The sequence below is a fragment of the Dermacentor albipictus genome, chromosome 6 (genome assembly GCF_038994185.2).
Source record: "Dermacentor albipictus isolate Rhodes 1998 colony chromosome 6, USDA_Dalb.pri_finalv2, whole genome shotgun sequence".
Taxonomy (NCBI): domain Eukaryota; kingdom Metazoa; phylum Arthropoda; class Arachnida; order Ixodida; family Ixodidae; genus Dermacentor; species Dermacentor albipictus.
The window spans coordinates 55,124,308-55,137,280 of NC_091826.1; the positions used below are offsets into that span (position 1 = coordinate 55,124,308).

General features: G+C 46.5%; 1 protein-coding gene and 1 long non-coding RNA gene across 2 annotated transcripts in view; one reads left to right on the top strand and one right to left on the bottom strand.

Moving 5' to 3' along the window:
• The window catches only part of LOC135907807 (uncharacterized), a 265,994-nt gene that overhangs the window by 63,692 nt on the left and 189,329 nt on the right, over positions 1-12,973 (top strand). The window lies entirely within an intron of this gene.
• The window catches only part of LOC135907801 (lysosomal alpha-mannosidase-like), an 80,601-nt gene that overhangs the window by 3,067 nt on the left and 64,561 nt on the right, over positions 1-12,973 (bottom strand). Inside the window, exon 22 of the mRNA XM_065439546.2 lies at positions 4,948-5,079. Coding sequence (XP_065295618.1) covers positions 4,948-5,079 — 132 coding nt within the window. The remainder of the gene's footprint in view (positions 1-4,947; positions 5,080-12,973) is intronic.

Genomic DNA, 12,973 nt, shown 5'->3' on the forward strand with positions numbered 1-12,973 from the left:
GACATGTTTCTCAGTCTAAATCGCCTCAGCGGGCGCTAGGGCCTCACACTAAATTCAAAAACTAGTGGAGCTACACAACGCACGAAAGCTGCCGTAGCGTTCTGCGCATGCTCAGTGCGACGACAGTGCTACTTCTTTAGGCGTAGCGTGTCGACACTTACTGCTAACCACAAGTATGGCTACGTTTAGTTCGTAAAGAAGGTCCCATTGTAGTCTTTGACTTCGGGACCTCCTTCAGTATATTACCAACTTGTAATCTGTATAATCATCACAATAAAACCGATTCTGATTCCTTAGGACTAACTTTGCCAACCCACAAAAATAACGAACTACTATCTGCTGTTTCGCCCTTCCGGTGAAACTGCCATTTTTTTTTTGCAACACAAGATCAACCCCCCCGCCGCCCCCCCCCCCCCAAAAAAAAAAATTAGACGCTGGCTTGAAAGCCAGAGGAAAATTTGAATAGACTGTTAACGTCACATTTCAATATAACAGAAAACCAGCCATTAAAACAGCTAAAGAAGATACGAGAGTACAGGTGTGATTCTAACCAATATTGCGCGCATTCACAAGAAAGACACATTTCAGGATCGACACATGCTCTAGGTTTCTCTATATATTTGCTCAAAACAAGTCGCCTAAGTTGCAAACGTGCCGCTACTATTAAAAGCCATGAGACTACACTCCTAAACAAGCACCGAGCTTTATTTCAAATACTTAAAACGTAGAGCAACAAAGTTTGCTTTAAGCCCTGTTATTCCTCTGTATACGTAAGCATTCCTCACACGTATAGTCATGACCTCGTGTTCTTGGAGTTTTCAAGTTTATGAAACGCTTCCAACATTCTTTACATATATAAATCACTTTAGGGGAGTGTAATCTAAACGATTAACAGAAGATTAACAGCAGGTAACAGCAGATTTGTTGAAGGATGGTGGGCAGATTGTTCTAGAAAAACTGGCCACCCTGTATACGCGATGCCTCATGACCTCGAGCGTACCGGAATGTTGGAAGAACGCTAACATAATCCTAATCCATAAGAAAGGGGACGCCAAAGACTTGAAAAATTATAGACTGATCAGCTTACTGTCCGTTGCCTACAATGTATTTACTAAGGCAATTGCAAATAGAATCAGGAACACCTTAGACTTCTATTACCTAAAGGACCAGGCAGGATTCCGTAAAGGCTACTCAACAATAGACCATATTCACACTATCAATCAGGTGATAGAGAAATGTGCGGAATACAACCAACCCTTATATATAGCTTTCATTGATTACGAGAAAGCATTTGATTCAGTTGAAACCTCAGCAGTGATGGAGGCATTACGGAATGAGGGTGTAGATGAGCCGTAAGTAAAAATACTGAAAGATATGTGTAGCGGCTCCACAGCCACCGTAGTTCTCCATAATGAAAGCAACAATATCCCCATAAAGAAAGGCGTCAGGCAGGGATATACGACCTCTCCAATGCTATTCACAGCGTGTTTACAGCAGGAATTCAGAAACATGGATTGGGAAGAATTGGGAATAAGAGTTCATGGAAAATACCTTAGTAACTTGCGATTCGCTGATATTGTCTTGCTTAGTAACTCAGGAGACCAATTGCAATGCATGCTCACTGACCTGGAGAGGCAAAGCAGAAGCATGGGTCTAAAAATTAATCTGCAGAAACCTAAAGTAATATTTAACAGTCTCGGTAGAGAACAGCAGTTTACGATAGGCAGCGAGGCACTGGAAGTGGTAAGGGAATACATCTACTTAGGGCAGGTAGTGACCGCAGATCCGGATCATGAGACTGAAATAATCAGAAGAATAAGAATGGGCTGGGGTGCGTTTGGCAGGCATTCTCAGATCATGAACATCAGGTTGCCATTATCCCTCAAGAGAAAAGTGTATAACTGCTGTGTGTTAACAATACTTACGTACGGGGCAGAAACCTGGAGGCTAAAGAAAAGGGTTCTACTTAAATTGAGGACCACGCAACGAGCTATGGAAAGAAGAATGATGGGTGTAACGTTAAGGGATAAGAAAATAGCAGATTGGGTGAGGGAACAAACGCGAGTTAATCACATCTTAGTTGAAATCAAGAAAAAGCAATGGGCATGGGCAGGACATGTAACGAGGAGGGAAGATAACCGATGGTCATTAAGGGTTACGGACTGGATCCCAAGGGAAGGGAAGCGTAGCAGAGGGCGGCAGAAAGTTACGTGGGTGGATAAGATTAAGGAGTTTGCAGGAACGACATGGCCACAATTAGTACATGACCGTGGTAGTTGGAGAAGTATGGGAGAGGCCTTTGTCCTGCAGTGGGCGTAACCAGGCTGCTGCTGCTGCTGATGATGATGAATCTAAACGAGTGACTTTCAGAATTCATGACAACTTCGCAGGACACTATGCTTGCGACCAATTTTTCTTGGCTGTGAAGGGAAGGCTGCGACACCAAAGCGGGCCTCTTGCGCCGCTGCTGAAAATAGTCCCGCATTTTGTACTCGTTTTCTGGGAAAAATAGAAAACGATATTATTTTGTCTTTTGCTTCGCATGCTTTAAAGGATACGTAACATTCACCAGCCAGCAACGAATATTTTATTGGTTGTTTTTGGTTTTGGTGTATGTTTTTTTTTGGGGGGGGGGTTGATCTTGTGTTGCAAAAAAAAAAATGGCAGTTCCACCCGAAGGGCGAAACATCAGGTAATAGTTCGTTATTTTTGCAGGGTTCGTAAAGTTAGTCCTAAGTAATCAGAATCAGTTTTATTGTGATGATTAGACAGATTACAAGATGCTAATATACTGAAGGAGGTCCCGAAGTCAACCGTGTCACGCGAGAGTGTGACACGTTTTACGCGTTCCTCGCGGGCAAAATGGTTTCCGTGTCCTGCCGTCTACATGCACTGGCAGACAAGTAATCGCTATGGTGCAAACCGCTGTGAAGAATATAATGACTTGCATGACCTTTATTCAACCGCTTCAAGAAAGCTTCGCTTCTCAAATTTCAAAAAGTGGGGTATATCTGCATGTTTTTCTTTTTCATGTCAGGAATTTGCAGAACTGACAAAAACAAAGTTGCGTATTAGAGAGTTTTACCTTGTCCGTATGCGTACGGAAATTCCAACTTACGGTAAACCTGAACGGCAGTAAGAAACGCTGGTTGCGACATTTTGTCCAACAAGGCGTGAAAAAATATTCGAGTCTCCCATGGGGTGTTCTCGCCAAACGAAATATAGAACGAACAGAACTGAATGCTATCGAAAGCGTCGATCTCAGTAGCGGATGATTAGAATGTGGTCATTCACTGCAACGACAACTCTCTGTCCTATCTGGTTAAACTTTGCACCAGAATATGGCGCGAATAACCCGAGTGATCAAGCAAACATACCGGAGCGAATATTCGCAACCAGATGAGGCATGCGTACGCTGCGGCGAAAATCTGGAGACCATTCGGCACATACTAAGGGAATGCGAAGGGTTTCACCCAATTAGACCTTCCAGAAGCGCTTGGATTTAAAATGGACGGAAGCATCAACCTGTCGGCAGTCGAGATAAGCAATAGATGTTTAGAGTTTATAAGTTTATATGCCACGGTAACGCAGCATTCCGTTAACTGCAATTACGGTACGAACAAGCTGAAACTCTTTGTTGAACAGTTTTAGCCTGTTAGTATACAAATTATTCTTTAGGGAAATACGGGTTTACTGTAAACGTGGACGGCAGTAACAACGCTGGAAACGACATCCTGTGACGTTTGTGCAACGACGCATAAAACTAATTTACTGCGTTAGCATTCTCAGGGTGCTCTATGCAGTTCTCGGGGGCTATGTATGTATGTGCCGCTCTTCAACGAAACTTGTTCACGCAGACATGGATCACTGTAGGTGCGGGTGTGTGTAGGTGCAGCTGTTCAATGAGACTCTTCGATGCCGACTTCCAGCACTGGGTATTTGCGAGTCAGTTAGTGCTGCTCTTCAATGAACCTTTTTGGTTCCACCTTGGGTCACTATATACGTTCCATTTGGCGTGTGCCGCTATTCAACGAATGTCTTCGACGCCAACTCAGCCAACTAGTTATGTGCTACTGGGAATGTGCCGCTATACGATGACTAAAACGTTCCCTAAAATCTCTCGAATGCCGAACGAAATTGAACCCCCGTTACAAGGGTTCCTCAAGGACAGCAACCATGCGCTTTAGGATGCTGCGCCACAAATGCACTGCGTGTGTTCAGCTCTTCAACGAACGTGACCCTAACCAACCTGGATCACTGAGTACGTGCTACTGGATGTGCGGCAAGCGAGGAAACAATTCTCAGCGTTCGCAAGCACTGGCGAGACACGCTTCTGGTCTCTGAGGCCATTCACGGCCTTCTCGGCAGCGCCGCTGGATGGTGCAGCGCGCTCAGAAAACAAAATAGCTCGAGAGAGGATCCCGGTTGCCGTACGGAGGCTTTTCTAAGCGTTCACAGGGACCGACCTGCCTTGCATTTCGGAGGCCACTCGAGCTTCGCGGCGGCAGCACTAGATGGCGCTGGGCGTTCTTAGGAAACCACGAAAGAAGATTCCCGCTGCAGTACACGCCTCATACACAACTCACTACGATCACGGCAACACGTTGTGTCACTGTATTGATTCAATGCTGAACACATTACCGTTGGCAGTTGTCGTGAGATGAGTTCTGCCAAATTTTTTTTTGTTACGCGGGTGTTGTCGTCGAAGGAATACCAAAACAACGAAAGCAGCTGCTGTTCATTGCATCGCTACCGGTGCTTTTTAACACCAGCACATAGGTAGAATATGCTTAGTTACTGCAGCGACAATTGTGTGTGCTCTCTGGTTAAGCTGCGCTCCACCAGATGGCGCCGCCAACTCGGCTGCTCCCTGTAACTCGGCATTCTGTGAGCGGCGATTACCGATACGGACAAGCTATAGAACTCTGTAGTTGTACGTATACTTACCGTGACGTTGAGCATGACGAACGCTTTGGTGACGGCGAGATGTTCCAGGCGGAGGAGTACTTGATTTGCCGAGAGCCTCTCCAGCGTCAGTACGTGTACTGTACTTGGAAGCGGCGCCCGTAGTCCAGTGAACTGGAAAGTACGAAAGCTGAAGTCACGGTGGTTTCTGGAGAACATTATAAACGCCTTGAACAGGGCCGGTTATTATGTCGCAATCCCTTGATTATGGGGTCGTTTCAAGCTAAATGTCCCTCCACCATCTCCCAGTTTCTCGCGAAAAAACAAACAAAAAAAAAACATGACGATTTAAAGCCTCGCGGAAACTAACTTCCAGGTGTATTTTTGCGGAAAGGCTGTTGTCACGTGCCGTGATCTGGGATAAAGACTCCATGTGCATCAGACATGTCCAGAATGCGCACTAAGGTGTGTGTTCTCAAGTGTTCGCTACCTGCCGCGGTAGCTTAGCGGCTGTGGTGTTGCGCTGTTAAGCAGGAGGTCGCGGGATCGAATCCCGGAAGCGGCGGCTGCATTTTGATGGGGCGAAATGTGTAAACGCCTGTGTCCCGTGCATTGGGGGCCACGTTAAAGATCTCTCTGTTGGTCAAAATTATTCCGTAGTCTGTACTACGGCGTGCCTCATAATCAAATCGGGGTTTTGGCGCATCAAAACCCAGAATTAAATTCAATAATTATTTTAAGAGAGCTGTGATTGAACAGAAAGTAAGAAAAAGAAGACAAGCTGCAATAAAAAAAAGGGAACTGCGATATCACTCGTCCTACCTCCCGGCTTTTGGCACGCTCTGGTAGGAACGACAGGAAGGCAAGGCAAAGACGATATTTATGGTATAGATTTTGGGACTACGCAACACGGTCAGGCCCTCCGGTGCTGAGGGAATTCACGTTACAATCCCACTCTGTGCATACTGATTTGCTGAAGCTTGAGAGCCATTGCGCTATGCGCGAAAGTGTTGGTACCGAACTATGCCAAACGCGGTTCAGGAGGCCAAATTAAAAAAGAAAATGATGTCTCACTCAATATCAAAGTGAGATGGTGACAAAAATGAACTTCGTTTCATATCATTACATAAAACACCTCATTGTGAAAATCATGGCTTAATGTTAACCGAAACCAACGTTTTGTTATACCCGCCGTGCTAGCTCAGTGGCTATGGCGTTTGGCTGCTGAGCACGGGGTCGCGGGGTCGAATCCCGGCCACGAAGGCCGCATTTAGATGGGGGCAAAAACACCCATGTACTTAGATTTAGGTGCACGTTAAAGAACCCCAGGTGATGGAAATTTCCGGAGTCCTCCACTACGGCGTGCCTCATAATAAGAAAGTGGTATTGCGCGCGTAAAACCCCATAATTCTAACGTTTTGTTATGCTTGTCATGTTAACTTCTAAAAAAAAAATGTGCACAGTGTATTCGCACAAGAAAATATTTACTGCAAAGAAGTGCTCTAAAATGTTCTAGTAAATATTGCAATGAAAGAAATGATCGATTTCAAAATTCAAGACTGCCTCTTCGGAATATACATCCTTAAATATATGCTTCTTTCGAAGGATTCATTAAGCAAGAGAACCGGTTATCGGTGGAAATCGTGAGCCTCAACTCTGGTGATATGTTCTGTTCTGCTCTATGCAGAATTATAAAGCTAAAGTCAATAATAAAACTAGCGTCAAATTGTAGTTTAATACGTTTAAAAACGCCACGCCCGTAATAATACAGACTTGACTGATCCATTCGTACACTATGAAATAAAACTGTTGGCAACAGGCAACAGGTTGCCTGCTTTTCAACAGCGTTCAATTGTTGTATGCGACATGGAGGAAGACGGTCGAATTTTACGCTTTCGGCTAATCAGCCTTTCATTGCAAAACATGGAGCAGTGCAATAGAACGAAATAAAAAGAAAGAAATGTAGAAGAAGTTTCAATATTTTGCTTCCCGCATAATATGAGACTAAGCGTGTAGTAAGAAAGCGTTCTAGGGAGGCCGTTAGTTTTGCATTATCGCTTGCTTAAGCGGTTATTGCGCAGAAAGAAGCTCACGAGGCTGTCATCGTGAAAACGCCCAGTTATTCAAGGAGGGACAGAGGAAAATAGCTGAAAAAAAAAAGACCATGCCGATCCCAGCGCACGTGTTGGAATCGATATGAAGTTAAGCTTACATGAAGTGGTTAATGAAATTAAAAAAAAATTGCAAATTGCGCATGCAAAATGCAATTGCGCAAAATGCAAAATTTCGCATGCGCTCTCGAAGACCGGTGTTAAAAATTAAATATGGGGTTTTACGTGCCAAAACCACTTTCTGATTATGAGGCACGCCATAGTGGGGGACTCCGGAAATTTCGGCCACCTGGGGTTATTTAACGTGCACCTAAATCTAAGTACGCGGGTGTTTTCGCATTTCGCCCTCATCGAAACGCGGCCGCAGTGGCCGGGATTCGATCCCGCGACCTCTTGCTTAGCAGAAAAACACCATAGCCACTAAGCAACCACGGCGGGTAAGACCCGTGTTGTGAAATGTGACAAGTCCTATACTAGGCTTTGTCTTCTTGTGCATGTCTCCTCATGCAACATCACCATAATCATCATCAACTCGCGGCGATCATCTCAAAGATAGTGTTGGGGCGTTGGTGCGATATCGCTGACGCGAAGGGCAGCGGTAAGGTTGACAATTACTCACGCGTACCAGTCCTGCGTCTATGGCGCGGAAGCACGTGTTTTCGCTTATTTAAGGAAACATACGATGATGATGATGATTTATTGGCATACCCTTTCAAACGGGACAGTGAGAAATAGCCACTACCCTGGTCAAAACTTAAAACGGGCGCTGAACAAAAACATTAAAAGGAAAACGAGACGTTTCGACTCGGGGTCTTTGTATAAGGTGAACAATACTCCCGTATGGGAGCCGACACGTGTTTTTTTATGTTTTTTTTGTAGGCGTCCATTTCATTTTACTTTACGCAATCCCGACGGGACGAGTTTTCCCCGAACTCTTGATTTCAAATCACTACCCTGCTTGAGGTAATCAAGTATGCTATACGTGCTTTTAATTCTAGCATTCTTGCCTATATCTCCTTAAATCTTTTTTTTCTATTCCTCAAGACTTCTTTGTCTACATTGTGATAGAAAAATAGCACGATTTTCAAGGTAGCGGGTGCCCTCTTCCGGGAAGTGGCCGAACTACAAAATCCGTCTGGGAAATGAGGCATATCCCCGCTGTCACTAACGGTGATATTTGACTGCTTCCCGGCCAGATGCAGCCGTGATGAGTCACTCGCGTTTCAATAGATAACGATAACGTGGCCTAGAACGCGCGCTCTTCATCACTGGTCTCGCTGGTTTGTCAGCCCTCATTACCCATAATAAACCGTCACTGACTTATGCTGTCTCAAGCTAAAAAAAAAGGTCGCAGTTTCGCCCGGAATGCGAAGCATCGATTGCGATAGCAAATTAATAGACAGCTATACGAAGTAGAGCAGTAGTTTTATCGGCCGCATGAACGTGCGTAAACATTTGCTTACTGACTAAATGAACAAGCACGGTGTCCCGCGCGCACAAGTAAACATGAACACATCTCCCTCAATAAGCGCGGACACTCGCTGTCGAAGCGATGGAGTGAGGAAGCACGGCAGCAGCAACGAGCGCATTTACCTTCGTGCTACCTGTCGCTTCAACGCGAACTAAGCGGCAGCACACGGCACGCAGACGAAGCTATGAGCCCTCGGCGCATGTAGACTTTGCACTAATTGCAGATCGCTTTCAAGATAACGGCCTGCACGGCCCCGTGCGGCCGTGCCTCACGCGGCTCCTCTCCCTCCCTTCTCCCCGGTACCTTGCGCGCGGCCGAAGACGGCGCGCTTCCTTCCCGCTTTCCTCCCTTCAGCGCGCGAGATTCAGCCATAATCGTCGGTTCGTGTTCGGACGCTTTCATATCTACATACAGCATGGTTGTGACGATGCTATTACCATTTGACTTTAACGGAACATCACGGTGAACGGTGACGCCAGCGGCACAAATGCATCTGGAGTGCCTATATAGTTATTGTCGCAATAGAAACGAAGAAAAAAAAACGCGCGTTGGAGTCATTACACAACGACCTATTGCGTTTCTTAGAAAGTGGTGAACCATCCATGTGAGAACTTCAGGTTGGAGAACCTTTCGCGTGTGTGCGCAGAATATTTTTGCCAATGGCCCATTGTTCCTATGATACGTGATTTACGCTCCAAGCGTGTTACAGCACTAGTTGTCATTGGCATGAGAGAAGTATATTGACACGTGTACTTACCTTTATCGGGCGACCACGTTTCGCCGCCGAACAAATGTTATCGCACAGCGTGGGACGCGCCTGCATGTATCCGAAGTTTCTGGAAAGTTATCGATGCTTCTATCCGCTGTCTGTTGTCACCGAACCTTGTATTATCTGATTTCATCGTGTGACGCGAATGGTGTAGAACTTTGTGGAAGGCATGCGGGTCCAAACGATTAGACTGGAACATTCGACGACTGCTGTATAAAAGCTGACGCGCTTGACCCGCTGGTCAGAGATTTTCGACGATCGCCGACTGTGTTCGCTGCTATCGTTGTGCTTTAATTGTAGCCTGTTTTGTGGGCACAGGTTCGCCCAATAAAAGCTAGTTTTGTCTTTCACAGTACTGCCATAGAGAAAGGAATACAAGAGCGGACACTCCCATAGAGCCCAGCGCCGAATTGACTGCAGCGCACCAAGCAGTCGATGTTAAAACCTGAATCGCACTTCCGATTTCGGTTTTGTGCGCGCGCGTTTTGAATTCTAGCTGGTGCGCGCCACGCCGGCTCCGTTCTTTTGTTTTTTTGCAGCAAATATTTATTTACATATTTATTTTTTATTTATTAAATATTTATGTGCAAATTATTTTATAAAGTAAAATTGATTGCGAACGATCTTCACAAGCCTCCATTGAATATGTGCCACATGCAATTTCATAAAGACGCAAGACACCTTGTGAAATGTGGAATAATTAACGTTTATTTTATTCTTTGTAAATGCTCGTCGCGGGCTTTTTGTGCATTCATCCAGCGTTGTGGCACCAGGTAAGCAGCAGTAGTTTCCGCAGGAAGCTCCACCAGACGACGTGAGCTGAAAAAAATTACAAGCGTTATTTTGGTACTAACATCTAAGAATAATGCCTGTAGAGGCGAAGCGTGCGAGAGTGGTGAGTGGGTGGCATTACAAACAAAAGCAGTTCGTATTTACACACACGGCGTAGAAAATACCCGATCCCAAGCAATACCGTACATACCACAAACACATTCTAATTCCAAACATTCCCCTCTTCCCAATACTTATTTCCTGCACTTTAATGGCACGGAGAAGACGACGACGAAGTGTCCTGTGTGGAACGCTGCCTTTTCGTCTCTGTGAATTTGAAGCTACTTAGTGGGAGACGCCACTCCCTTAACTACGGCGATGGACGAGGAGTCGCCGGGAGAGGTTCCTGGTCCTTCTACGTCAACAGCGACCGCACCGAGAAAGCGGTCTAGTCGCCCGAGTGACACCTACAGCGAGGACACTGTGATCTACTCAGGGACCAGTGATGAAACCTCGGATGACAGCGACTTCGTTCCCGTAGCGAAGCACAAAGCAAAGAGAAGACTCGTCAGGACGTCTCCTTCCACAAGTAAGGCAACTGTGATCCCGACGCGAAAGCCATCAGACCTCACCATTTTATATGTGCCTGTGGCTGCTAGCGACAATCTAAACCGGATCAACCGCCAAGCCACATCTGTATCCCTCGAGGCACTCGTTCCGGGTCAGATCAAAGATATAAGGATCAACGCCCGTAAGAACATCCTCGCTATAGATGTCACAAACCGCAGCGCGCTAGACATTCTAAGCAACGTTAAAGTGCTGGATAGCATCAACGTACGCTGCTATAAACAAGACCATCATGACTCTACGGCCGGCGTTGTCTATGACGTAGATAATTCCATAAGCGATGCTGACCTGCATATACTCATCAAGCCGGCGACAGAGGGAATTGCCATATTGCAAGCCCGTCGCCTGGGAAACTCGCAGTGTGTCAAGTTAACTTTCAAAGGAGACAGCCTACCGTCCCACGTCAAGGTCGGTCACTTCCGACACATTGTACGGCCTTTTGTGCCAAAGCCGCTTCAGTGCAGGAAATGTCAAAGGATAGGGCACGTTAGTGCGGTTTGCACAAACGCTGCCGTGTGCTCCCGGTGCTCTGGGTCGCACAGCTCCGACGCCTGTCGTGCAGAAAACCAAAAGTGCGCCAATTGTCAGGGCTCTCACGATGCAACTTCGAAGAATTGCCCACATGTGAAAAATGAGGCGAAAGTCTTGAGGCAAATGGTCAGGGATGGTTCCTCGCACAGGGAGGCTGCCGCTAAGGTGCGACGTCGACGTTCACGTCGCCGGAGTTCTAGGAAACCCACTGCTATTGCTAAGGATGCACCGCGTCCACTGACAGTCCAGACACTTCCGCATACAACTAGCAATAGCAGCAACGACGTTCCTCAGCAGAAAGTCTCCAATCTCATTGCCTCAAGCGAGGAGTGGCCGCCATTGCCACGGCTAGATCCACCAGCGGAGCGACAAGATGTAGCACGCTCGCCGAATCATGCTTCACCTTCTGGCAGCAACCAAGACAACGACAAACAAGTTGTCACCATGATAAGGGCCCTTATGAACACGCTACGAGCACTACTGACTGCCATACACACTCCGGCGGCTCGAGGCGCACTTCAAATACTGGATGCCCTATATCCGGTACTTTCCGGTCTTGAGAAGTACCATGGCTGCTCCTCTACATTCGTTCCTTAAAGAGGTCAAGGAAGCGTCTATCTTCCAATGGAATGTCAGAGGCATTAAATCGCGCATTTCGGACCTTCGTCCGTTTGTTTTTAAGAACAAATTTCCAATAATTGTCATTTGTGAACCAAACGTTGAGAGCGCCATCCGCCTATCAGGATATGAAGCTTTCATGTCTGCCACCTGTACCGACCGCAGCAAAGTCATCGTTTATATCAGATGCGATTTCACATATGTTTTACACCCAGTGGCACCTGATGACAACAATCAGTATGTGTGTTTGACTATAAAATGCAAGAACGTCGCACTCACGCTCATAGGTGCCTACATCTCACCTTCGAGTCGATTTGACAGCGCAAGATTAGGTGGAATTTTAACAGCGACATCTGGACCATGGGTTATTACCGGCGACTTCAATGCGCATCATCCGCTATGGGGAAGCTTAAAGATGGACTGTCGAGGAAGACGTGTACTATCCTTCGCGTCGGACCATGAGCTCTGCTGCCTAAATGATGGCAGTCCCACCTTTCTGCGGGGATTGACATACAGCAGCTGCCTGGACTTGACTTTTGTTTCAAGATGCCTCAGTGCCAGTATGAAATGGTTCACGGACAACGAAACGCGTGGTAGTGACCACGTTCCAACGTATGTTAAAATCGACGGCATACGCAAGTCACACTCTACTACAGTTCTTCATCACATCGACTGGCCTAAATACACGTTGCTCATGGAGAAGAATTGCCAAGAGATCCGGGACTGTCTGCCTGGCAACATCGAGAAGCTAATTAACGCCGCTGCTCAAGAAGCCACAAGATCTTTTAGGACTATTCCTAAATTCTCTGAATTCGAAGCAGAATTGGAGCGGCTTCGAGCAATCCGCCGTCGCGCGGAAAGAAGGTACAGGCGCACCAAGTCCATCTACGACCTAAGGGAGGCGAGACGCATACAGAAGAAGATCCAGCGTCGGATCAACGCCCTGCAGTCTCTAAGATGGAAGACCTTCTGTGATACCCTTGATCCGCATAAACCCCTGTCACATATATGGAGAACAGTGCGTGGTCTTCGAACATCACCGCAACAACGCCACCCCTTTAAATGCCTGGCTCTCTACCAAGGTCGCAGAGAGCTCGACGTAGCGGACGACTTCTGTGTCAAGGTCGCTGGTCTACCGCCATCGTTCGCTACACATGATCCCCGTGATGT